At 39.6% G+C, this 26,794-nt stretch overlaps 1 protein-coding gene across 2 annotated transcripts in view; it reads right to left on the minus strand.

The window, feature by feature from the left end:
• CLMN (calmin) overlaps nt 1-26,794 on the minus strand; it is a 105,792-nt gene that overhangs the window by 20,197 nt on the left and 58,801 nt on the right. The window contains exons 2-5 of one of the 2 annotated variants that reach the window (XM_067462978.1): nt 14,536-14,597; nt 12,720-12,815; nt 10,402-10,485; nt 1,232-1,324 (exon numbers count right to left, since the gene is read on the minus strand). In XM_067462978.1, coding sequence (XP_067319079.1) covers nt 1,232-1,324; nt 10,402-10,485; nt 12,720-12,815; nt 14,536-14,597 — 335 coding nt within the window. Of the gene's footprint in view, nt 1-1,231; nt 1,325-10,401; nt 10,486-12,719; nt 12,816-14,535; nt 14,598-26,794 lie in introns of those variants that run through there. The other variant, XM_067462979.1, reaches the window with a different exon arrangement.

Here is a 26,794-nt window from a genome sequence, read left to right on the forward strand (position 1 = left end):
TGTATAACATAGGGCACATTTACACTATAGAATTAATGCAGTTTGACATGACTTTAACTGGCTTGGTGCTATGGAATCATGGAGACTGAAATTTTACAATATCTTTAGCCCTCTCTGCTAAAGAGTGCTGGTGTCTCACCAAACTACAAATCCCAGAGTTCCATAGCATTGGGCTATATCAATGCACTCTTAGATAACAAGGTTAAGGATTCAACTACAGGTAGTCCCCGAGTTGCAAACATCCGACTTTCATATGACTTACAGACAACAGGAAGTGAGAGAAATCTACCCCTCGGAAAGGAAATTGACGCCTGAAAGTTATCATGAGGAAAAGGTCTCCATCGAGGCTCTAGATTTGATCCTTGTTTCCACAACAAGCCAATGTTTTTGAAGTCCAATGGTCACAGGGGCAGAATGTGCAGCAAATTCTTCTGAACAGGGGCACAGACAGCAAAACAAACACCACAGGGATGTTTACCCTAAAGCTTAAAAAAATCTATTTTTTGGCTAGACTTGCATTTTTGAAATGTACATGTTCAGACATACACAAATTTAACTGAAAAGCAAACCTACACAACCTATCTTGTTTATAACTTGGGGATTACATGTACAAAGTTCTTTTCGACAGAATTGTGACTCCTCTATTCCTGGAAGAAGGAAGACCCATGTCTCTGAGGAGCTCCCAAGCTCTCGTTTAACCATGGCTTTCATATCCCATTCAGACCATGGCTACAATGTTTTGAGGTGAAACTATGATAGGTTGAACACTAACCGAGGAGTTGGCAAAACTTATCCAAAGAGTGAGTGCACAGAGAGAGATATCTGGTCCTAGGCATATTTATTTATTTATTTAGACAGCATTCAGACATTCCTGTATGGGAACACACACATATCAAGTCATCTGATCTTGGATTTCAACAGGAGCCAAGGGCACACGTGTAAAGCTGGACTCAAGTAATCTGATTCATTTATGAGAGCAATTGAGAGGAGAGGCAGGGAAGGAAAGAATGAGGCTCAGGCGTTTGATCCATTCTTGCAGTTTACCCAGATTTAACAGCATTGTTAATTCCAGCACAATAAAGAGCAACACAGAAAGGGAATACAAAGGAGAGCACAAATCTTATTTCAGTCTCTGACCTCTCTTTAAGTCTCTATTCTGCTCATTCAGCTGAAGTTGGAAGACGTCACTGAAATAGCGAACAAGCAATTACAGTCTCATTTTTATTCTTACCTGAAAAAACAAGATTATGTTCCATATCAGGCCCAATACCATAGAGGAGTTTCCATCTGCTATTTCAGCTGCATCAATGCTAACCAGCTTTACCTATTAAAAATAGATTGAAAGATTTAAAATATACAATACAAAAACATACATAGGAATAGAACATTAATTACAGAAGGTGTATTTGTGATGTCTAAACAGCAGAGGAAGTATAGGACTCCACTGCCCCGGAGTGTGGTGGAGGCTCCTTCCTTGGAGGTTTTTAAACAGAGGCTAGATGGCCATCTGTCAGGGGTGCTTTGAATACAACAATCCTGCTTCTTGGCAGGGGGTTGGACATGAGGTCTCTTCCAACTCTATGATTCTATGATTCTAGGACTGACTTCTCCAACCAGACTACAATTCCCATCACACATGGCTATGGTGATTGGGGATTTTCTGAGTTGCTGTCCAATACTTCTAGAGTGTGATGAACTGGAGAAGGCTCGTAGAGACAATGCCTGCATTTCACTGTTACACTAGGAGTCTATCTATACTGTGGAATAGAAATGTACTTAATATGATGTTTCATGTAAATTTTTGTGTAAACTTATATTGTCATTGTTTTATTTGCTTATGTATTTGTGTATTTTATGTGTGTTGCACTGCGGAATGCTTTTGTGAGCTGCCACGAGTCCTTTCATGGAGATGGTGGTGAGATATATAAATAAATAAATCCAGACAACGTTGCCGGTCTAGCAGAGTTGATGGCGGAGGACCATCGCTTCAATGTTGGTGGTCTTTGCTTCTTCCAGCACACTGACATTTGTCTGCTTGTCTTCTCAAGAGATTTGTAGGATTTTTCGGAGGCAACACTGATGGAATCATTCCAGGAGTTGCATGTGACATCTGTAGATAATCCATGTTTCGCAGGCATATAGCAGCACAAGCACCTTGGTATCCCTATGGATGTCCCGGTCCTCAAACACTCTGCGCTTCATTCGGAAAAATGCGGCAGTAGTGGTGTGCAAAGCAAGCCTGGTTTGGCAAGAGGGGGGAGAGGAGCATCTAGATTTAGATGGACGCCCCCTTCTTGGCGGTTTCAGCTTTTTGTTCTGGCGTGCAGCTTGCCTCTGCACCATCCCTTGTGGCTTGTATTCCCCTCCTCAGCAAGACTTGGGGGTTTAATTTGGGGTTGGGTGAGGGAAATTCATTGTTTTTAGAAATGAGCACCTCAAAACTGAGATGTGCATTAGATTCGATGGCACATTAGACTCGAGTAAATATGGGGTAGTTTATATTCGGTAGCTTCTGAGTGAGCAGCAGCATTCTTTACAAATTCTTCTAGGATTAAACCCATTGTTATACCAAAGCTGGCTACCACCAATTCAGTTTTCCACTCATGTCCCATAACTCACTCTACTGTTAACCATAAACAGAAGGAGACATTTGAGCATCAGAACAAAGATCAATCTAGCCATCATTTTTGTCTCACAATGACTACTTGGATATCTATGATTAAGATTGTCAAGGGAAGAGATGATAAAACTCCAGGAGAGCGTTTGGAGTGAGAGACATACATCCCCATCTGCCTCCTCTCCAATAAACTGCACAAGCTCCATCTCTGCTAGCACTTCAGAATGAAGTCATTCATATTTATTTATTTGTTTGTTTCATTCATTTCTTGGTGTTTTCAGATTTTTTGGAATATGTCTATGTGTCAGTCATGGTCCCTGAAAAAATATGCATCTCAAAGTTTTAAAGCATCACATGTTGGGGCAATGCTTTTTAAGATTCATATTGCTAAAAGCTGGCCAAAAAAAACCCTGTTCTTTTTTCCTCCCAGCACACATACAAAAATATCTTGATCTATGATTTGCATGGATGCCAATTTCACACAAATCAGACTGGACAGCTGCCAGAACATCCCGTGTTTTTTTACCCAGCTCTACCAATTTGAGTAGGGAAATACAGAAGACTATTTTATTAAGGCATACAAACTACTAGGGGAAGGAGTGGAAAGAAATTAAGACCCATGACTGCTATGCATTAGTGTAAATACTAGCTTGACCTTCAGTTCTTTGAATTTTTCAATGCTAATGCGATTAAGCATTCATACTTTGCATCCTTTGAGCTGGCTGTATTATGTCTATTTGGGGCTGCTGTACTAGATTTATCAGGTTCCGTGTAGTACACTGCCTTCTGGCACCCAAAATGTGTGAATTGGGAACCATTATTCATGCAAAGTGCCATCTGAGCTTGTGGGTGTTTGGAACATAATGCACTTCCAATCCAAACTGGGTTTGGGAGCAGGGGGAGGCCTTCTCAGCTAATTAGCTTACTTATGGTATTTTCATATTTTCATTTTGACTTCTATTTTACACACTGGTTGTTAGGCTGAGTTACCAAAAGTTAGGAGTTTTAAAAATAATTGCCGATATTCTACATATTTTAGACAACTTAGCTATGTCTGCAAATCTAAATGATCTCTTTTGGTCCGGTCCCTTCTGACCTCATTTTAGGAGTCAGCAACTGGTCTGGGCAAGACAGGTCCATTTGTGTTGCAAAGAGGAGGATGTTTCCATGCTTCTCCCTGCAAGGACTTGCAACAGAGGTCCTATTTCTCATGTCCTATTCACCGGTGTAAGTGGACATCCTTGCACCCTGATAGAAAGCTAAATAGATCTCCAACTCCTGATTGTTAAGGTGGGCTAGAGTGCCATTTACATAAGGTTACAGAAATACTATATGGTATTACAGATTGATTATCCCTTATCTGCAATTTTGAAATTTGAAATCTTCCAAAATCCCAAATTATCCACATGGATGGTTGAGATAGAGACACTTTGCTTCCTAATGATTCAATGTAGACAAATTTTGGTCATACAAAAATCGCTTAAAATATTATATAAAATTACTTTCTGCGTATGCGTATGAGGTATGTATACAAAGCATACATGAATTCCATGTTACACTTAAGTCGAATCTTTAAGATATCTCATAATGTATGTATATGCAGATATGGTAAACAGTTAGCCTTCCACATTTGTGGGTTTAACTTTTGCAGATTTGATTATTTGTGGATTGGATTAATATGGTGTCTCTAGGAATCTCTAGGTTCTTCGGTGTGACTTCATGGCCAGTGTCTCATTGTCTGCTGCAAACTGATGATAGAGTTGTGCTGGAGAACCTACAGATTCCTAAAGAGATGTGCTCTCAGGTTTTAAAAACGTGTTTTTAAATAGCATTTTTAAAATTTTGGTGGGGGATCTATTCCCCTAACCTTAGTAAATGCGGAGAGTTGAATGTATTGGTACTCCAAAAACCATATATATATATATATATATATATACACACACACATTCCTAGGAGCCCCTGGTGGTGCAGTGGGTTAAACCGCTGGGCTGCTGAACTTGCTGACCAAAAGGTCACTGATTTGAATCTGGGGAGTGGGGTGAGCTTCCACTGTTAGCCCCAGCTCCTGCCAACCTAGCGTTTCGAAAACATGAAAATGTACGTAGATCAAGTAGATCAGTTGGAAACGTAACAATACTCCATGCAGTCATGCCAGCCACATGACCTTGGAGGCATCTATGGACAACACTGGCTCTTCGGCTTAGAAATGGAGATGGGCACCAGAGTCGGACACAACTGGACAATGTCAGGGGAAAACCTTTACCTTTACTATACAAAATTCCTAGATTGAAAACATTTCTGTCAAGAATTTCATATAAGGAATACTCAATTTGTAGAACAGTTACAGATATATTACAACAATATTGGATGCCAGCCCACCTGAGGATCTTGAGTTGCTATGCAGAGGTTCATTCTACTTGATAAAACCCAGGGAACATTGCCTTCATACAACACTCCCTCGTTGTGGGAAGAACATGCTCAGCTAGAAGCAAGAGTTCCTTTGCTGCCAGTGACAGTATAATAATATCTAGGAAGACAAGATCATGCCGCAGCTATTTCCTAAATCAGCCTTCTCTAGCTCAGCCTTCCGCCCTAGCTGGGGGAGGTCTGAAAGGTGCAGTTTGGGGGAAAGCTGTCCTCAGGGGTGTAGCCACTGGGAGAATGTGGTCATTGGCTCTCCATATCTCAGTTCATCCCTCCATGAAATGTTCCTTCCATCTCAAATTTTATAGAATTGAAGTAACTTGAAATGTCAGTTGAGCAATTTAGAAACACAGTCTAGACACTGAAAAAATGGAGCGGAGAAAGCTACCAATGGAATGAGATTATAACAAACATTAAAGTTCTGAGTGTGAATGATTTTAACAACTCACTATCCAATGCTAGAAATTAGAGGGGGGGGGGGGCTGAAGGAAAATTTCACTAGGGATTTGAATTCTTATTTAGAGAACAATGTTTTTACTTTGCTCCTCCCCTTGAGCTACATCTGCAGACCATATAACTGTATTAACGTAATGTAATTTTCCATATGGATGCCCTAAAAGTTTTCACTATACAGGGGCAACAGTACATTTTTTTAAAAAATGCATATCAAGTCATTCTTACAGGGGAAAAAGGAAAGAGCAGAGTTGGAGCATACTGGGATGGTGTGGAATAGGGACAGCGTGTATGGCTTTCTTTCCCCTGCACAAACTGAAGTTTCTTATTGAAACACAGCACTAAGAATTCTAAAGCTCCCCTTTACTGAAATATTAGAAACTTGGGGACTACAAAATAAAGTCATTTTGAGGGGACAACATTCTTATTTGTGGAGGCAATGCCCTCATTTTAACTCCTTCATTACCATATCATAGAGTTGGAAGAGAACACAAGGGCCATCCAGTTCGACCCTCGGCCATGTAGGAAACATGTCCCCATATCCAAATGCAAAATTAGTACAGCAGCACTGAGACCTCCAGGAGACTCAATGGGTCTCTTAGCACTAATATAACCATTCTGTAGATGCCTACAGGAGCATAAGCAGATGCTTCTCTGACCTTGATTGCCCCTCACAAGGCATGGAGTGACTTCTGAGGCTGCAAAAGAAGCCTGTTGATATACAATTCAGACTACCATAGGCCCACATATGGAAATACTGTGGGATTGTAGCCAAAGTGTGTGCGTAAAGCTGTGGCCTTGTCTACTGTAGACTCCAGCCCCTCTCACAGAAAGTATGTACTCTTCCAAAAAGGAGTGAAAAATTTGATGGGGTAACAAAGAAGTTTGCCCGCTGTTGATATAAAGCATCATACAGCTGGAAGGGGCCTTATGGACATCTGGCTCAGCCTCCTGCTAAACATCACCAGCAGGTATACATAACTTTTCTTTGAATTCTGCATAAGTACACACACCACAACAGACCCTTTCCACCTCTTTCATTATGGTTTAATATTTAAACTCTTAACTCTGCTGCTAAGGGAATCAGAAAAATATTTTTCTCAGCACCTTTTATTCTTAAGAGTGGTTCAACCAAAATAATATTGAAAGGGAAATCTCAACCAAGAGTACTCGGCATCTGTAAGATGTCATCAACCTTGCATTATTCCTCCAAATACAACTGATAAACTAACTTTTTAGGCAGCTGCAGTCTTTGTTGTTGGTTGTCAATTAAAACAGCACATGCATCTTATTCACACTGTAGCATATATCAATTTTCAAGATTTATAACCATCCATGTCTTGTTTAATACTTATGGAAACCACATCAGGTAGATCGGAATTATTCCCATGCTGACAAATTAATAGGGGGAAAGTCTGGCTTGCCCTGGATTTAAAAAATGCTTTGAAAGAGATATTCAAGCTGTTACCTTCAGATTGTGCTACTCAAAGTGGTGGTCATTGGACCAGTACTGATCCTTGATAAGATAAAAGTTAAAGGTTTTCCCCTGACATTGTCCAGTCGTATCCAACTCTGGGGGTTGGTGCCCTTCTCCATTTCTAAGCCGAAGAGCCGGCATTGTTCGTAGACCCCTCCAAGGTCATGTGGCCGGCATGACTGCATGGAGTGCCATTACCTTCCCGCTGGAGTGGTACCTATTAATCTACTCACATTTGCATGTTTTTGAACTGCTAGTTTGCCTGAAGCTAACAGCGGGAGCTCATGCCGCTCCCCAGATTCGAACCTGCAACCTTTCAATCAACAAGTTCAGGGGCTCAGCGCTTTAACCCACTGCGCCACTGGGGGCTCCGAGCCACTAGATGCTGGTCTCTATGAAATTTCCAAGAAAGAAACAACTGTACCTAACTGCACAAATTTAGTGGCAGTCCCTGGCCGATTGGAATGGAAACTGTAATAATCCAAGCAGTCATTCCTTAAGGGAAGTTGGCAATGCTATGTTTCTAAACATCTGCTTTCCAAACAACATCTGAAGTCCCAGGAGCTCTTCTGGGGAGTCGAGAAGGAACAGGGAACATTCCAGATATTGCTAGACTACAAATTCCATCATCCTTCGCCACTGACCATACCTACAAGATTGACAGGAGATGCAATTCAGAAATATTTGGAAGATCATACATTTCCCAACCAGACTCAGCCACCATGTCAATGCGTGTGTGGTTGTGTGCCTTCAAGTCATTTTCAATTTGTGGAGATGTTCTCATGGTTTTTTTCTTGGCAATATTTCTATGGAGCGGGGATTGCCTTTGCCTTCTTTTGAGGCTGAGGGAATGTGGCTTGCTCAAAGTCACTCAGTGGGTTTCCATGACTAAGCTGGGATTTCTACCCTAGCTCCACTACAATCCCTTCTGCATGTATGTGCCTCAAAGCTGCTGTTAACTTATAGGAATCTCATGAATTCTACAGGCTTTTCTCAAGGAAGGGGCCCTCAGAAGTGGTTTTATCAGTTCTGAAATAAAGCCTACAGCACCCAGTATTTATTGATAGTCTTCCATTCAGCTACTAAACAGGGTTAGGGTGTCTACAGAGTGTTCACCAAGCCTTTTACCTCTTCTTACCTCTTCTCACTTACAAGTATATATGATTGTGGACAGAACCCTTAGAAAGGGTTGGATAGACAATCCGAGTCATTACATCTGGCCTCCAGAAAATTCAGTTGGTCTAAGGACAGCTTCACCTTACATAAGCTCAAGGCAAGGCAAGGCCTCTTATTATGACATACTGAGGCTCTTAGCAACAGAATAAAACTGTCTATGTGAAAGGTGATGTTGCTAATGGCATGTGCAGAACTCAGGAACCCTATAACAGCCTGCTAGACAATCCTGTATAACACCATGGGAATTTACAGGAAAACTACATTCCCTGGGCTGTACCGATCCATTGTATTTTTAACACAACTGTCAATTTTTCCTCATATGAGAAGAAATGCATTAATTTTCTGCAGTGATGGATAACCCGTGCTTCACATGCAGCCATGGATGACTTTTCCAGTCTACATTGCGTCCACTGGCTTGATAGAACCATTGCTGAGAAATATATTTGCCTGAAAGAATGGCACTTCTGAAACTCCCCACAGAACTCCAAGGTGTTATACTTTAGACACATCAATACACAGTCAGGTTGCTGTATGGAAGTGATGTAGAGCCATCTCACCAAATGGTTCTCACTGTAGCATATTTCCTCCCTGACCCTTGCCACCTGTGGGGGGTTCATTGGCTGAATAGGATTTTGGCCGACCAACAACTGCATTACTACATGCCATTGGCTAGCAGGCAATCCACTCACCCAGCTGGAGTGGCCCGGATGGGGTTTCCACACCAGTCAAGTGATTTAGGATTTAAGCAGGTGATAGATAGAGCTCTCCTGAGTTCATTCTGAGCTTCATCTTACCCACCCTCCTTATGTATTGTGGGGTCTTTTGTATAGTTTTAATTTGTCACAAATTTGCAGGGGTGGTTGGCATGGGTTGTAGAGCCAGGACCAGGTGATCAGGATACTCCAGGAATTGGTTGTATAGAGGTCCCATCAGGGAAACTTGGGTGGTATGGTTTGGAGGTGACCTTGCCCAGACAGAGAGGTGCACACCTGGCACACATGGCTGAGGGGCCATGTCATTCATAGGGGATCTGGCACAGAAACAGATCTGTGGCTTCATTAATCAAAAGGTGGATTGGCCAATGCCTGGATCCAGATGTATGGTCAGACCAACCCCCATCTATAGCGGTAACCAAATAAAGCTGTAGCCTTTTTTCCTCCAAGTTATGGTGTCTGCCTTGGTCATTGGCCTTGCATGTGGAACAAATCTCATTTCCGAACAAGCAAAAGATGATAAGTGGAAGTCAGTTGGAGAGAGAGGAAGACCATACTAAAAGTGGATTAATTCAATCAAGGAAGTTATAGGCGTGAATTTATGAATTTAAACAATGGCAGTTGATGACCAAGAATCTCGGAGGACTTTCATTTAACAGGGTCAGCATAAGCTGTAGGTGACTTCATGGCCAACAACAACAACAAAAACAAGAGTCCTGAACAACAGTTCAGCTTCTCATTATGAAGCAATAATTCTCAGTGAGGTTCCTTGACAAAATTAAAAACACCTTTCACGGTGGACTGAATGCTTTTGAATATTATTTTCATCCCCCACAACCATCATACCTGGTAATATCATCACATGCAATAGAGAAAAAAAATCTTGGGGAAATTGGAAGTGATAAGAAAAAAAATGTGTATTTCCATAGTCGTTTTTTAACAAGACAGTCAAGGTAGAGATACTATGCTCTCATTATGATTCATGCTCTGTCCATGGGCACAAGAATTTGCACAAAGAAACCCTGAATGAGAATGTCAATATAGACTGGGGGATTTTTCAGCAGTTATGACCATGTCCAGTCTTCAAACCTGCGCAATTCATGCATGGCTGGATTCATTTTTTTGGAACAAAGTTCAAATGAGCTTTCACTGTAATTTAGGAGAAAAATATAAAACTCATGATGCTGAAAAGACTTTTAAAAACCCCAGATGACTCAAGTCACAAACCTTCAAAGCACTCCGAGCCTGGTTACTCAGAGTTTGCTGATTATATGCATTTCTTATTATTTTCTTTTAATACGAGCCTCTTGATCCTTTAATCCAGTTGAACCTTTTTTGCATTACAACATTTAAAAGGGAATTCTTGTTTTAATGAGTTTTTTCTACATATTGTATGCAATCTCTTAGACTCACTGTTAAACAAAGCATGTTTTTTTCAGCTTGTACATTTGTCATGTAAGACATAACATGTTTTTTACCCTTTTTTTGGAGCAGTTACTGAGAGAAACGGCAAACAATTTGGCCACTTTCAAACTACTTACATTGCTGTCTTCCAAAAATTTTAGAGCTTTTGCAATGTTGTTCAGTCGAAAAATACGGTGGGTTGAAGGCTTGTACTCATGCAGCTGAAAATAAGCAACCAAGTAGAATAATTTTGTAAGACAGACAAACAATGCACACACAGACACACTTTTAACAAAATAGTCTAAGCTAACAAAGTAGACCTTACTAATTTTTCAATGAAAAATTAAACAGAAGCAATAATTTGTTTCTCTCTCTCTCACTCGCTGCATTGTTGTTTTTCTGCAAGTTGTTTCCCATCTATGAAGAGACTAAGGTGACTGATCCCAGGGTTTTTTGGGTTTTTTTTGGCATAATTTGTTCAGAAGACGTTTGGCATTGCCTTCATCTCAGAGTGAGAAAGGAAGACTTGCCCAAGGTCACCTAGTGAGTTCCTTGGTTAACCAGGGATTTGACCCTTGGTCTCCGGAGTTGAAGTCCAACACTCACACCAAACTCTCTCTCTCCCCCTCTCTCTGTGTGTGTTAGAATTTCAACTTCAGTAATTGGTTACCATAGCTTTCAATAGAGCTTTAGCAAATAACACCAGACTTACTGGAAATATTTTGTGTAACAAATAAGTCATTCTGTGTACAAATATTGAGATATCTAGTATGGTATAATGGTGGAAGCATTGGACTATGACTCTGGAGACCAGGGTTTGATTTTCTGCTCAGCCATGGAAAGTCACTGTGTGACCTTGAGCAAGTCATATAATCTCAGCTTCTGAAAACCTCATAAGAGATTTGCCTTAGGGTCACTGTGAGTCAAAAATAGAATGAAGATAAACAAAACCAAGATCAAAATGGCTCTCAGTGTTAAAAAGAAATAGCATTTGCTCCTACGCATTAGCTGTTTTCAAGCGATCTAACAGAGCCCCCAGTGGCGCAATGAGTTAAACCCTTGTGCCAGGAAGACAGTTTGAATCTGGGGAGAGTGGGTTGAGCTTCCTCTGTCAGCTCCAGCTCCCCATGTGGGAACACGAGAGAAGCCTACCAGAAGGATGGTAAAATATCAAACATCCAGGCATCCTCTGGGCAACTTCCTTGCAGCCGGCCAATACTCTCACACCAGAAGCGATTCTCAAGTTGCTCCTGACATGAAAAAAACCTATCTAACAGTAAAGAAAGTGATTTCTTTAAGTGTCTAATTAGGTTAGACAATGCAAAAAGATGATAGTTAAGATATTCTACCCCTCACAACCTGCTTACTTATGTACTTTTATTTGTTTACTGAATTCATATCCTGACTTTCTCTCAAAGTGAGAGCCTGAGTATCAAATTATATCTAACACTAATCAATTCCCTCTATGCCCATGTCCAGTTTTGGTTGTCTAGCGAGAGGCAGGTAACCCAGCCCAAATATTTAGCACAGAAATTAAGAGACTTTATCTGTTTGTATCTGAATGTGAATATGATCCAGACTGACTGACTCCTCACTGCAATTTGCATTATAAAAAGTCCAATTTTTTCCAGTGGAATCTTTTTTGCAATTCAAATGTTCAGAAGGTCTTCAATCTAGACTGAAGCTACAGTGAGAAAGGTTTGTGGTAGTTCTCTTTCCCCAAACTTCAAAAAAAAAAAAAAAGCGGAGGATCAACAGTATATGAAGATGATATGCAACATACAGGACCTGTACAAGTGGTCTGAGTTCGAACAACAAATGGCAAACTGAACAACTAAAGTGTAAGTACCTTGTATTAATGCCCAATCATGTTACTTTGGCAGGTGAGCCCAAAAAATCCCACAACCATTCTCACACACTTCCCTCTCAAAATGCAGCCATAGGAAATTAAATAAATAACCAATCACTACCCTTTTGCTACCTTTTGGATTGCAATTCTTGGAATTACAGTCTTAAAATATAAGATTTCAAGCTCTAGATCAGAGATGGCTACTATTTGGGGGTTTGGGACTAATCCCCATGCATCGCTTGGCCCATACACCCCAATCAAGTCCAAATATCTGTTGTCTTCTGCAATTCTTCTCAAAATGGTGACCATATTTGGCACTGCAACACTTCTTGTCACCATTGAGATATATAGTAATGAAAATTGAAACATTTTGGAGTGATAGGATATAATGCTGTGGGTGTGGTAAAGGTGATTTTGCATTTTAATGTATTTGATGAGCTTTCCCTTCATTTACTGGTGACAACTGCCTCCAAACCATGACAATTGTTTTAATGGGTGGACTGGACAGGGGGCTATAGAAAACAGAGGAGCTTGGGGTGGGGCATAAGTGGGAATCCATGGGCTGTATTTTCCCATTCCTTGTTTATGTTTCCATTTTATACATACCAGATTCTGTCCAGACAGAACTTCTAGTAGAGCCATCAAAATCTTGCCATCTTTAATGTCAACCAACAGATCTTTCACTTCCAAAGGGGGGCTACACTGTGAAGAAAGGGAATTATCATTGACGAGCCCAAATGTGATATACAATCATTTCCCAGATACATTATATACAAACCAAAGAAAACAATCCCCATGTCAAAGCAATAAATGGGAACAAATAGTAAAACCAAGAAATGAGTAGACACTCATCTATTAATGTCAATCTGGACCTCCACTAACAAATGAATTCCAAAGATTCAACATGGTCTGAAAAGGAAACAGGGACTCTCCTTCACCTTCCAAAAGTTCAACCTCCTGGAATGAGACCATAGCCCTCTGCATAGAGCTCACTTTGGAAGATGAGTAGGGAATGGTGGGATCCTAGTTATTACCTCCCATTTCTGCCCTGTATCATCCCTGAGGGCAAAGGCTAAAGGAAGTTGAAGCCCTGCAGGCATTAGGTGTTGGAGAAATGAAGACTCCCTAACTCTGGCTTATTACACAATTGATAAGTTTATTTTTAAGGGACATAAAACTTTGTTGTTTTGAAAGTTATCTTTGATGTTCATTTGATATAAGTATGCATCACTTACCAAACCCTCTGACAAAAGAAGGTCATTTTAACAATCTTTTAGCACCTGCCCTGTCGACAACGTTTTCTTCTTGGGTTTGTATATAATGACCCAATATCCCGAAGAAGACCTGAAGGTGAACCTGGGCACCCCAATGATACCTAGATGCATCTGGCCCTTAACAAAGTTAAATCAGTTTAACCCCATATTAAGGAAAGTAGAATGTGAACAGGTCTGCTGTCCACACAGGCTGTTGCTGCTATCTTCTTCTCCCTGTGATCCTAGAGCTCTGAAGTTGTCCAGCAATTGTGATTTGGGCAGAAAGAGTGAGAATCCAGCAGGGTAGAACTGGTTTTGGCTCAGCTAAATCATGTTGACTCTGTCTCCACAATAAAGTCTGATGTGGAAATTAATGGGATTCTACTATAGTCTTACTGTAATTCTGTGGGCTTGTCTACAACAGGGAAGACAAAGAGCAGCTGCCTCCCAAATATTTTATGGAGTATGTGTGAACAGCAAGATTGAGCAAAAATGGGGAAATAAGGATACCTCACCAACTCCCTGCCCACACACACACACACACATGTTAAAAATGATTCATAAGTATAGCCAACAAAATGGAAACCACAAGAAAAATGGAGACTGGTGAAATAAAAGAACTCCTTGGATACCTGTTGCAAGAAACTTTTGAGTGTTCTCTAGGAGGTTCAGAAAGTTTCTGTTTACTAATCCAAGCCTTACCTGAACTGGTCATTTCATTTCACATGTGCATACAATTCATATTGAATCAAAACTCTGCCCAAATATATTGAACTGCACTTATTCTACCTTTTTTTTCTTTGTACAAGAGATATATTATTCATCTTTCAAAACTTTTCATGCTTTTAATTTATTCTATAAATGTGTTAGGAATTGATTTTAATTCTTTTTACATTTTATTGTTTTTTTTTTAATTTATTGTGCTTGGAAGCAGCCTTGGGTCCCATTCTGGCAGCATGTAAAATATAATAAATATACCCTAAAAAGAAATATCCCTGTTATTTCCATGTTATTTCTGCTTTTGGTACCAACTTTTCTGGTAAAGACTTAATCTCCAGGAACACATCTACTTGTTAACTGAGGTATTACATTTATTTAAAACACCCAAGAGAATCCCCATAGATATAGCCTCACTTTTCATTAAAAACTAATTAATCTCGTAGGCTTACCTTTTCCAAATGCAGATTTATCCATCGGGTGAAAGTCCTTTTCTGAACATTTTCCCTCTCCACTAGAAAAGAAAGAAATATAACTCAAAATGATTTTAAGGTCACGGCTACATTAGTTTCAGGTTCTATCATAGCTTTGGTTTCTGGAACTATTGCAGATGTGAAATGTGAACGTATCAAAATAAAGGAAAGAGAAACAGCATTAAGAACACTGGACAATGTTTCATTTTTTTTTCCTCTAGCATCTTGGGAATTTGCCTCCTTAGGCGATCCCTCGCAGTCCGAATATGATGGCCTTCCAAGTGCAAGGTCTTGGCAGTGGATATGTAGACGGCTGTAGAGACCTATTCTTGACCCACATGTTCTTCCACAGTGAGGACATCAGTTCCAGGTGGACGGTGGTTTTGGTCAGGGTTGGCTTGATATGCATTTCTTTTGGCACATGCCTCCCTTTGGTCCTCCATCCGTGCCTCTTCTTGGAGACTAAGAACCATGCAAGAAATGCATGGATAACATCTTTCTTGATCCTATTGTTTAACTCTCCTCATATACCGGAAGTCTCCAAATTGCAAACATCCAACTTACAAATGACTCATAGTTAAGAATGGGTATGAGACAACAGGAAGTGAGAGAAATCTACCCCTCAAAAGAGAAATTCACTCCTGCAAGAGTTACTATGGGGAAAAGGGGTCTCCACTGAAGTTTTCTTACAAATCCATGTTTCCACAACAAGCCAATTTTTTAAAAATCCAGTTATCACAGGGGCAGAAAGCAAAGTGAAATCTCTTGAACAGGGACACAGACAGCAAAACAAACACCAGAGGGGTACTAACCCTTCCCTATCCTATCCAAAGCTTATATAGAGGGGGTGGGGTAGAGAGCTGGAGTTACACTTATGAAAAATACTTGTTCTGACTTACAAAAACATTCAACAGAAGACCAAACCTATGGAACTTATCCTCTTCATAAGTTGGGGACTCCCTGTACATTTCAATTTCTGAGAGATACACCTTTCCCCCCTAGAATCCACATCAAACTTGAATCTGCAAAACTTACATTGTATTGTCTTGACTAAATGTTGAAATGCTGATGTTTTTTTTTCCATTTTATCTTTCTGTATTATTTTTTATTGTTTCTATTGAAATTTTAAAATCACATATGCCAACCTGAGGTGAGCTTTTGTTCTTAGAAGACACATAGAAATATTGTACATAAATGCATTCTACTGTACCTTTGGGGTTCTTAATGGGACCTACATAATACTACACCCTACCATTTTATTCTAACAACAATGTGAGTTCATGACTGTCCCAAAATGAGCCATGAGAACATTAACCTGGGTTTCTTCACTTTTATCACTGTGCTTAACCACTACACTGGCTTCCACATACATCCCAATTTCCCTAAATTTCTGCCTTTCTCCATCACTTTTGTAGAACTCCCACTATGAACCATTTCAATTTGCAAGCCCAGCACAGACTCTATAAACTTTATACAGTTTCCATAAATCCAAGGGAACATGTTTTCTTTGCACCTACCCTTGTGAAAAGTTGCAGCCTAGAAATAAAATAAAAATAAAATAAAACCAGTCATGTCTAAAGACGGCTGCCCATATGCATGTCGTTTACTGAACGGGCCTTGCATTTTTCTAGGCATCTAGAGAGCAGTAACAAGATTAGAAATATTGTAATTACACACAGCATACTACCAGGCCTGCTTCCCAATCCATGGCACTATGCCAGAAAGAAGTAATCCATGCTAGAATTCAATAATGTAAGCAGTAAAGGGAAACGGTCTGGTTTTGGTTTAACTTTTAAGAGTCTTAAGCTCCATAAAGACAACAGGAACACGAGATGAGAAATGTCCACTCCTCCAGGCATCACGCCTTATGCCATTACAATTATGTTTTAGAAGGAGGGGAAGGTGGCCTGGTTTAATATAATGGTAGAGGGAATCCATGGATTATTTGTGAACCATCTATTGCAGGGTGTTTTTGATCAAGGCTCACAAGTCCAAACATTTAAGTCAAAATATCAGCCAAAAAAACCTGGTTCGTTATATCCATGGGTCAACGTGGCAAAAGATGAGAGCTTAGGTCATCCCAGGACAATCTTAAAGAAGGACTAACCCCCTCTACCTCAGAAGCAGTGAAATGCAAAGATATAGGATGGGTAACGCCTGGCTCAACAACACTCCATGAGAAAAAGATCTAGGAGTCTTTGTGAACAAGTTGAACATGAACAAACAGTGCGATGCAGCAGCTAAAAAAGCCAATGGGATTTTGACCTGCATAAATAGGAGTATATTGTCTAGATCAAGGGAAGTCATGGTGCCTCTCTGTTCTGCTTTGGTTAGACCTCACCTGGAATACTGTGTCCAATTCTGGACACCACAGTTTAAAAGAGATATTGACAAGCTGGAAGGTGTCCAGAGGAGGACAACTAAAATGATCAAAGGTCTGGAGACCATACCCTATGAGGAGTGTCTTAAAAGAGCTGGTCATGTTTAGCCTGCAGAAGAGAAGGTTGAGAGGAGGCATGATAGTTATGTATGAGCATGTGACCGAATGTCATAAGGAAGAAGCAGGCTTGTTTTCTGCTGCCCTGGAAATAAGACTCAGAGCAGTGGGTTCAAATTACAGGAAAGGAGATTCCACCTGAACATGAGGAAGAACTTCCTGGCTGTGAGAGCTGTTCAGCAATGGAATTCTCTGCCTCAAAGTGTGGTGGAAGTTCCTTCCTTGGAGGATTTTAAACAGAAGTTGGATGGTCATCTGTCAGAGGTGCTTTGATTATGCTTTTCTGATATGGCAGGGAATTGGACTAGATGATCCTTGTGGTCTCTTTCAACTCTTCTGTGATTCTATTATTCTACTCTCTGCTAATGCCTGGGTGGGAAAATAATGGTGTTGGCCAAGGGTAGTTGGCCCCCTGAGGTGGCATTGGTGATTTCTCCTCTCCAGGTTACATCACAATACATAATTTTGGTCCTTGACTTATACATGAGTATATGTGGTAGCTGGGACCCCTGAGCAGTTTCAATAAGTGACACAGAATTTAAATGGACAAATAAATAAAATACAAGAAAGCTGCACAAATTTATTTATTTATTTATTTATTTATTTCGAGGTTTATATACCAACCCTCTCACCTTCAAAAAGGGATTCGGACCGGTTCACAACATGTGTTAACATACAAAAATATACAATAACAACACAATGCCACTTAATTACACGATTAAAATATCAGCACCATACACATTAAAACATTATCATCCCAGTTAAAAGAGCCAAATCGTCCGACACCATCACAATCCCATTCATCATCCTCCTTTCATGTGGGCAAAGAATTAAATCAGTGTCAAATGCCGCGTTCCACAACCAGGTCTTTGTTAATTTCCTGAACGTCATGAGGGAGGGGGCAGTTCTGATCTCTAATGGCAGGGAGTTCCAAAGTCGAGGGGCCACCATCGAGAAGGCCCTGTCCCTCGTCCCCACCACCGTGCTTGTGCAGGCGGAGGGACCGAGAGCAGGGCCCCTCCGGATGATCTTAGTGGTCTTGATGGTTCGTAGGGGAGAATACGTTCGGAGAGGTAAACAGGGCCGGAGTCGTTTAGGGCTTTATAGGTTAACACCAGCACTTTGAATTGTGCTCGGAAGCTAATCGGCAGCCAGTGGAGTTCGAGTAAAAGCGGAGTGGTGTGCTCCCTGTACCCCGCATGTGAAATTATCCACATGTGAGCCCATTTTCTGCCTTGCAATTTCTGTGAGAGGAAAAGTGTAATGCTATACATTTTAATTATATCATTTCTTCAGCAAAACAAAAAATATTGATGATAAAAGAAACTTTGGAAAATACAGGACACAATCAGAGAGAAAGCAGAAGCAATCACATCTTTAACCTTTAGCACTCCTTGACATTGTAATTGTTATGTTAAAATATGTTGTGATTACGAACACAGGGTTACAATGACAAAGTAGTAGGACAAATACAGGAAATGGCTACACCTGCTAGTTTAAGGCTTTTAATTTGTTAGGTTTAATTTGTTGGGTTTTTTATTGAGTATCTTAATTTTAACTGGATGCTATTTTTTTATTTGAGGGTCAGTGTGATGTAATTGTCTGAGTATTAGACTGACACTAGAGACCAGGGTTAGATCCCTTGTTCAACCTGAAAACTTACTTGGTGACCTAAGACAATTCATACTCCCCCAGTCTTAAAGGGCAGCAATGGTAAACCCATCTGTAATAAATCTCTGTGCTGAGTTTTTCATAGATTCACCATGAATTGGAAATTACTCTAAGGTACACAACAGGAAACCCATTTAGGGTGGGATGGGTAACATGTGGCATAAAGATTAACTTTACGTGATTTTAATTTCAAACCCTTTAGGCATGGAATCAGTTTAGAAAAGTTATCTGTCTCCTTTTAGCCTGATGGCTATAACAATTATTTACCCAGTCCCATATTGGGATTCCATAAAATTATTAAAACCAAAAAACATCAGATTATTGTATGTGTCTATGTATTAAAATAATCTATAGAATTAGTCATTAACGTGTATTTAAATATGGGATCAAAAATACAAAACAAAAACAAAATCACACTCAAAGACCCATTGTAGGCCATTTAAGACAAAGAGTGTGATAGAAAGAGAAACAGATTGTGAAAGGAAAAGGAAAAAGTGGCAAGGAGAAAGAATGTGTCACAGAAAGATAGAGAAGACAGTCTTAAAAGCAGAAAAAGTATGAACTCAATTCAGCCTTCACTTTCCCCACTCACTACTGGTAAGCAGCTGCCAACAGATGACCTCAAGAAGATGGGGACATTGACAACAAAATTATTTCCCCTCCCTTCATTAGAAAATGATGGATCAAAAAGCCAAAATCTGGGGACAGTTTATAGTCATATTTTGGTCCATTTCATAGCAAGTGATTGTATTCATATCCTGTGATGTATCCGACAAGCCAAGTAGAGAAGAAAATAAAACATGAAGTAATGACATAACAAACATGTCCATTAAAGCAAGAAAGCACCACGACCTCATACTAATCTATATAAAGAAAAATGTAATGTTTGTTTGTGGGATTAACATAACTCAAAAACTACTGGACGAATTGACACCAAATTTGGATACAATACACGTATTAGGCAAACAAGTGACAATCACTCAGAAAAACACTGAAAAACACTGAAAAACACAGCAGAAGAGACTAAAAGACAAAAATTAAAAAATACATTACAACGCATGCACAACGCATGTTTTCCTTCAAGTAATTTCCATCTTATAGAAATCTTAAAATGAACCTATTATGAGGTTAACTTGACAAGATTTGTTCAGAGGGGGGCTTGACTTTGCCTTCCTCTGAGAGTGGGACTTGCCCAAAATCACCCTATGGGCTTCCATGGCCAATTGGGGATTCAAATCCTGGAGTCATAGTTCAATCACTACCCCATGTTGACTCAATTAATTGGCCCCAAGTCTTTTGGTTCTTTGTCTGTGTCTTCTTCAATCTGTTTATTGGCTTTTCTCAGTCATGCTGCACTCAAAACACTATGCTAGTTTTAAAATCATTATCCAAGTGATCATACTTGGTTGAATAAAGCCAGTCTCTAGAGCAAGCAATCATTCCAAAAGTGCACATGAGGTGCTGCTCTCTAACCTTTGCCTTGGTCAATGGAAAGCTCCTTTACCAAAAACATATGCTCAAGTATATAGCGCTTGGTACACAAATAGTTACAGAACTGTGGGATACAACATAAAACCATGTTTGTACAGATTTACATTAAACAAACTTAAGATCTTGGACATAATTATTTATCTGCCAATCAACAGGCCTATTAAAACAGATTCATGCAACCTTTGAGTGCATTTCAAACTAACTCTTACTCTCATCTGTTTGAAGCACAACGAGGACATCCACTGCATGTTATCTTTATGGACATGGGCTCCAGAACCACTTGAACTATCTGTGTATCCAAGCAACAATGGCTCACAAGACATTCTAGAATCTAGAGTCTCATGAGGTTCAAATAAAGTCCATATAGCATTGGGATTTCCAGATTGTCTGCTCATCTGTACAGGACAGACTCCTCCCCCAAGAGGACCTTTCACAAGATCTTATTTCAAACCTTGGAGACACCCAAACCCATATGGGAATCTTATGATGACAGCCCAGCCACCATTGTCATAAAATGGCCATAATGCTGGTTGGCCAGCTTCCACAAATTCTGCCCAGACATATTGATCTCAATATGTCTAGCTGAAAATAGTTACCTGAAATGCAATAACCTTATCGCCTTTATGATCACTGTTGTGAGGCAAGAAATTGCCAGAATCTGGAAAGAGGGGAAACTAACTTTAGAAAACTGGTGGCAACAGTTCTAAGATGTTTTGAGAATGGAAAAACACCAGACAGACAAACGAACAAGGAAGTTAGCTATTGTTAGATGAGAAATGGTTTCCTCCTGTCAAACATTTCAACACTAATGTACAGCAAACAAAAATCCCATTACAACACATATTACTTTGGAAAGAAGTCTCATGTAATCATAACTCTGGCTATCTGATGCATTAACAATCTTTGTATGAGAAAGTTGTATACTAATGTACAATGTTACTATATTTATTCTTTGTTTCTGTATTTCCTTTCATTGTTGTTTCTTCAGTAATGCAATACAATAAAAATTTAATAAAAAAAAGAAAAGAAAGAGGAGTATCACACTATTCAGGATCCCTAGAGAAGAGTACCTGAATTTTGGTAAGACCTGCTGATGCATACTGAGTGATCAGGAGTTGATTTGTTGGGATTTTGGCTACTAGCCATTCTCAAACATTCAAAGTATACATTATTTGGAGTATCCTGTAAAATCCTGCCATAGGACCAGACGCCAGACCCCTCAAATACAGGACATCCTCTATCAAACAGGACATCTACAAGCCCTATATGATATGGCTCTGCAAACTCATACATCTTTCATTACTGACCAACTCTTAGTTCAAGTATAACAACATATCATAACCTAAATAAATGTGCAGGGCAAATTTAGCTGAATTCATAATAGTGGGTCAAAGCAAAGAACAAATCACAGAGGGTTAAAATAAGTTGAAATGGAAAGAACAGCCTAAGAATATTGACTGTTAGGATGTCTCAGACCATCAAGTTAGGACCAAGATGATTAAAACTTCTGTGAAAATCTATCAGAGATATTATAGTGGCATAGTGCCACTGGAAGCTCTGAAGAGTTAAACTTTCAAGATGGGTCAAAAATTGAGGATCCTTCCTCTCATACCTCTGCACTAAAGCTTCAGCCTTGGTTCCCAAATTGCACAGACAACCTTCAGTATATTTTAAATTTAGAAGTGAAACCCAACTACTGAATAAATGACAGGGCTAAGTGAAGTTACAGAGATCTGGAACATATGAAAGGCAGGGATTTATTATTATGATTTGCCACAATGAAGTGATAGTCTTTTAAGTTACCACAACCACCCCTTTCAAAGACATATCACAGGGCAAACATTGTGAGACATAGTCCACAATTGACATCTTACCTTTAGTCATCATTTTACTAAATGTTTTTTTACACAACTTGCTAGACTTCCAGACTTTACACACATCTGGGATATAGGGATAGCAATACTGATATAACATTCATGGCACTTTAGGATTGACAAAATACTGTATGTGTAGTATTTTGAACATTTGAAATGCAAATGCTACATGTTTTGTTAAAGCAAAACATTTTGTAAAGCAGTAGTGTGCTGGTACAGCTGTACCAGAAGCTCCCATTTTGTTTGCTTTGCATTAAATGTTTGTTTGCAATCCCAGGCTTGGGATTTTGCAGCAGGGTGGCTTCCTGTTATAGTTTGCAATCATAGGGCAAGCCACCTATCAATTATCGTTAGGTTCTCTGGTCCCGCCCCTTTTTGAGTTTTGGAGGGAATAGGAGCCTTTTTGAGTCAGTTCTTACAGAGAAGCCTTTCGCACAGGACATAAAATGAAGAGCTCCTGTAGAAAGCTTCGTCTTCTACAGCTTGGACGGGAGACATACAGCTTTACAGCTTGGTCAGGGTTATACAGCCCACAGCTTGGATTTTACAGCCTTACAGCTCCTTTGCTGAGGGACTTCAGCCAGTCATCACAGCAACCTGAACTCCTTCTTTTCCCCTGGAAGTCTACAAAGCTCTGCTTGGTAAGGGTCACTCATTCAGTACCTGCACCTGGTACTGAATATACTGTGTTTTCTGATGGATGGTGTTTGGCAATCCCTATGACACCCTCTCATGACCCCCCCCCCCAAGAGTCCTGACTCCTAGGTTGAGAATCATTGTTGTAAAGGATGACATAATTTTATGAAAAGGAGCTTCAATGTTTTTAAAAAAGAGTATTGTTTCCCTTTGTAAAAAAAACCACACTAATTCAGCATCTTTTGTTCGAATGATGAGAAATGCAGAATTTGTAAATCTAGCCAAGGTTAACAGCTGTTGCCCTCCCCTTTGATCGGTTAAGTATGTCTGCTTCACAAACCAAAACCAGAGAGAAACTTCAGGCTCATCCATTGGATTACAAGTAGACGTATTTCACACATGTGGAAAATAACTGAGCTAGAATCTTAAAAACAGGGCAGATAAAGTTAATTCTTAGGAACTTAGCCACGAAGGGGATGTTTTCTTTCACTCCCTTCATCTCTTTTTCCACCTGAACTGTCCTGCTTTTTACAGGAATTATTACTTCAAGGGAAAGACAGATCAAATATTTGTTTTGAACAAGGCGCTGAACATGTACAAGTATGTTGAATATACTTAACCTCCAGAGGATGAATATTGGGGAAGAAAATCTACCAACTGGAAATTGGCTGTAAAGTGGGCCCTTTGTATCTACTGGGGTTTAGTTCCAGGATCCCCCTTGGACACCAAAATCCATGGAATATTAAGTCCCAGCATATAAAATGATGTTCCTCATACAAAATGGCAAAATCAGTTTGTTTTTTGGGGAAAAAATGGGGGGGGGGGGGAGGAGGGGGTGGATTTTCAAACAGTGGATGGTTGAATCCCTGCATGTACAATTGGTGGATATAGAGGGCTGATGATAAATGATTCCTATCTGTTTTTTTAGATCTCACTCCATCCCCCAGTGTTACAAGTTGGTTATCTCTTTTCCAAATGAACAACAGAAACCACATCTGATACAAAGTACACACCTGTGACTCCAGCACCATCGCTTTTTAAATTCTATGTGCTTCTTTAACATCATTTGCCTAATGAAGAAGTCAATGAAACTTCAAATGCTTGCATGAAGTGCATTTTGGTTGGAAAATAAATAAAACAAAATCTTTTTTAGGATTTTGTTTTATTTTCATCATTGACTATGGGTTTGAGCCATAGCAGTTAAAGTGATATCAAATTGAATTAATTCTACAGGGTAGATGGACCCCATGGCCCCATCTATACTGAACATATAATTCAGTTTCAAAGTGCATTATATAAAGATATAATAACAACAACAACAACAACAACAACAGCCCAAGCAGTCGAAGAAGAAACTTTTTTCTTTTACATGTCCTGGCAGTATATGTAAAGGAAAGCCAAGAACCTGCTTTAATTGAAGTCAATAATCGGAAACTTCTCAAAGCACAGCAGACAAAGAACCAGTACAAGAAAACTACACTACAAACCAGAACTGACAGCTGGCACAACAAAGCATTTCACGGGCAGTTCCTTGACAAAATTGAAGGAAAAGTTGACAGGGAGAAGACCTGGTTATGGCTCATGAATGGAACCCTGAAGAAGGAGACAGAAGGCCTGATTCTTGCAGCCCAGGAGCAAGCCATCAGAACGAATGCAATTAAGGCCAGGATTGAAAAATCAGCTGATGACCCAAAATACAGACTGTGCAAGGAAGCTGATGAAACCATGGATCATATCCTCCCTGTTGCAAGAAAATCACACAGATGGACTACAAACAGAGGCACAACTCTGTGGCCCAGATGATTCACTGAAACTTATGTCACAAGTACCACCAGCCAGTAGTAAAGAATTGGTGGGATCATAAACCTGCAAAGGTAGTGGAAAATGAACATGCAAAAATACTATGGGACTTTTAAATCCAGACTGACAAAATTTTGGAACACAATACACGAGACATCATGACTGTGGAAAAGAAAAAAGTTGGGATTATTGATGTCACCATACTAGGTAACAGCCAAACTGACCAAAAAAACAACAGGAAAAACTCAGCCACTATCAGAACTACAAAATTGAACTGCATAAACCAGTCAAAGTGGTCACAGTGGTTATTGCCACACTGGGTGCCGTGCCAAAAGATCTCAGCCGGCATTTGGAAACAATAAACTTTGACAAAATTATGATCTGTCAACTGCAAAAGGCCACCTTACTTGGATCTGCGCACATCATTCGAAAATACATCACAGAGTCCTAGACACCTGGGAAGTGTTCCACTTGTGATTTTGTGATATAGATCTCGTTTGCTGTGACATACTTTGTTTTTGTGTCAGTAAAATAATAATAATAATAATAATAATAATAATAATAATAATAATGGGTTGTTGTAGGTTTTGTCGGGCTATTGGTGGGATCATAGACCTGCAAAGGTAGTGGAAAATGAACATGCAAAAATACTATGGGACTTTCAAATCCAGACTGACAAAATTTTGGAACACAATACACCAGACATCATGATTGTGGAAAAGAAAAATGTCTAGAGGCATTCTCTCCTGACGTTTCGCCTGCATCTATGGCAAGCAACCGCAGAGGTAGTGAGGTCTTCGACAATACAATAATAATAATCTTTACTTATACCCAGCCACTATCTCCCAGAGGGACTCGGGAAGGCTTACAAAGCACTCAGAGGTTCAAATACATAAAATACAAATATTGCAGAAACAATAACATAAAAAATAACAGCCAACATAAATATTTCACTTCACAAAATCCCCTGGTTAAAATCAGTAAAATACAGCAATTACTGCAAGTATGGAACAACAATAATCAATCTTAGTCATGTAAAGTGGTGAAATCTATGGTTCGTCATGTATATTCATTAACAGAATCTAAATATGGCAGAAGGTTTGTCGAAAAAAACCCATGTTTTCAATTGTGTATGAAAGGCTTGAAGAGTGGGGCCTATGTAGATGGGCCTATGACTTGCCCAAGGCCATGGTTGAATAGGGATTCAAACCCTGACCCCAACAAAGGCTACGTGATAGGAAGTGGCTTTATAGGCAAAAACTGAAGTTAAGGAGAATCTCTGCCTATATATGATGCTGTAGAAGAGCTCCATCAGCAAAACCTTCTGCTCAAAGGGAATCCCTCAAAGGCAAAGGTGGACAAGTTGTGACTCACCGCATGTTGTTGGACCCCATCCCTTTAGCTAGGATTAAAGGGCCCTGCTGTGTCTACATCTGCATTGCCACAAAATACCTATTCCTGTCTTTAAAAACATACAACATACCTGATTTAAAAGGCATTTCTTTAACAGAGTTGAAACTATTTAACTGATTTAACTATTTAACTGATTTTTTTAAAAAATAGGCTTTTAAAATGAATGCATATGCTCCTTAGATATTCTAAGATATAATTTCAGACTATACAGAGACATTCAACAGTTTTTTTTCCTTTGCTGTTTAACTTTCTGATTCCATACAAACCTTAAAATATATTTTTTTTGGGGGGGGGAAAGCTTATTCAATTCAATACTAAAACAAACTAAAAAGATCTCCTCAATTTGCATTGGCTTGGATTGCTGCTTAATAAAATGATGGTATTTACTAAAAATAGCACCTCATGTTCCAGTGGGATTAGAATAGTAAAGCCAAATTTAATTGAAAAATAACTTTACCCTTATGTCCTGTTATTCCTGGAGGTTGCCACGCTTAAATCACCCAAGTTACAAGTTTGTGTGCTTTGACTTCTACTTCATTCATAGCAGCAAATGCAACTTCCCACCCCATCAATTCCAGCATTCTGCAACGGGGTGCTGAAGTATGACATATTTAGCCAGGATGAACCAGATCCAGCTTTTCCCAACTTTGGTTAACTCCAGTGTGTTGGACTACAACTCTCACCATCCCCATCCTTCTGTTCTGCTGGCTTGGGTGATGAGATCAGGGATGGAAGGAATATTAAAAACCCTTTGAGAGATTGTTTTTTAAAAAGTATAAGAAAATCTCCAAATCCACAAAAGAGTGATATCTTTGTTAGCCAATGGAAATGTACAAAATACATTTTGCAAGCTTGT

Source organism: Anolis sagrei, chromosome 1, assembly GCF_037176765.1.
Source record: "Anolis sagrei isolate rAnoSag1 chromosome 1, rAnoSag1.mat, whole genome shotgun sequence".
NCBI classification, from domain to species: domain Eukaryota; kingdom Metazoa; phylum Chordata; class Lepidosauria; order Squamata; family Dactyloidae; genus Anolis; species Anolis sagrei.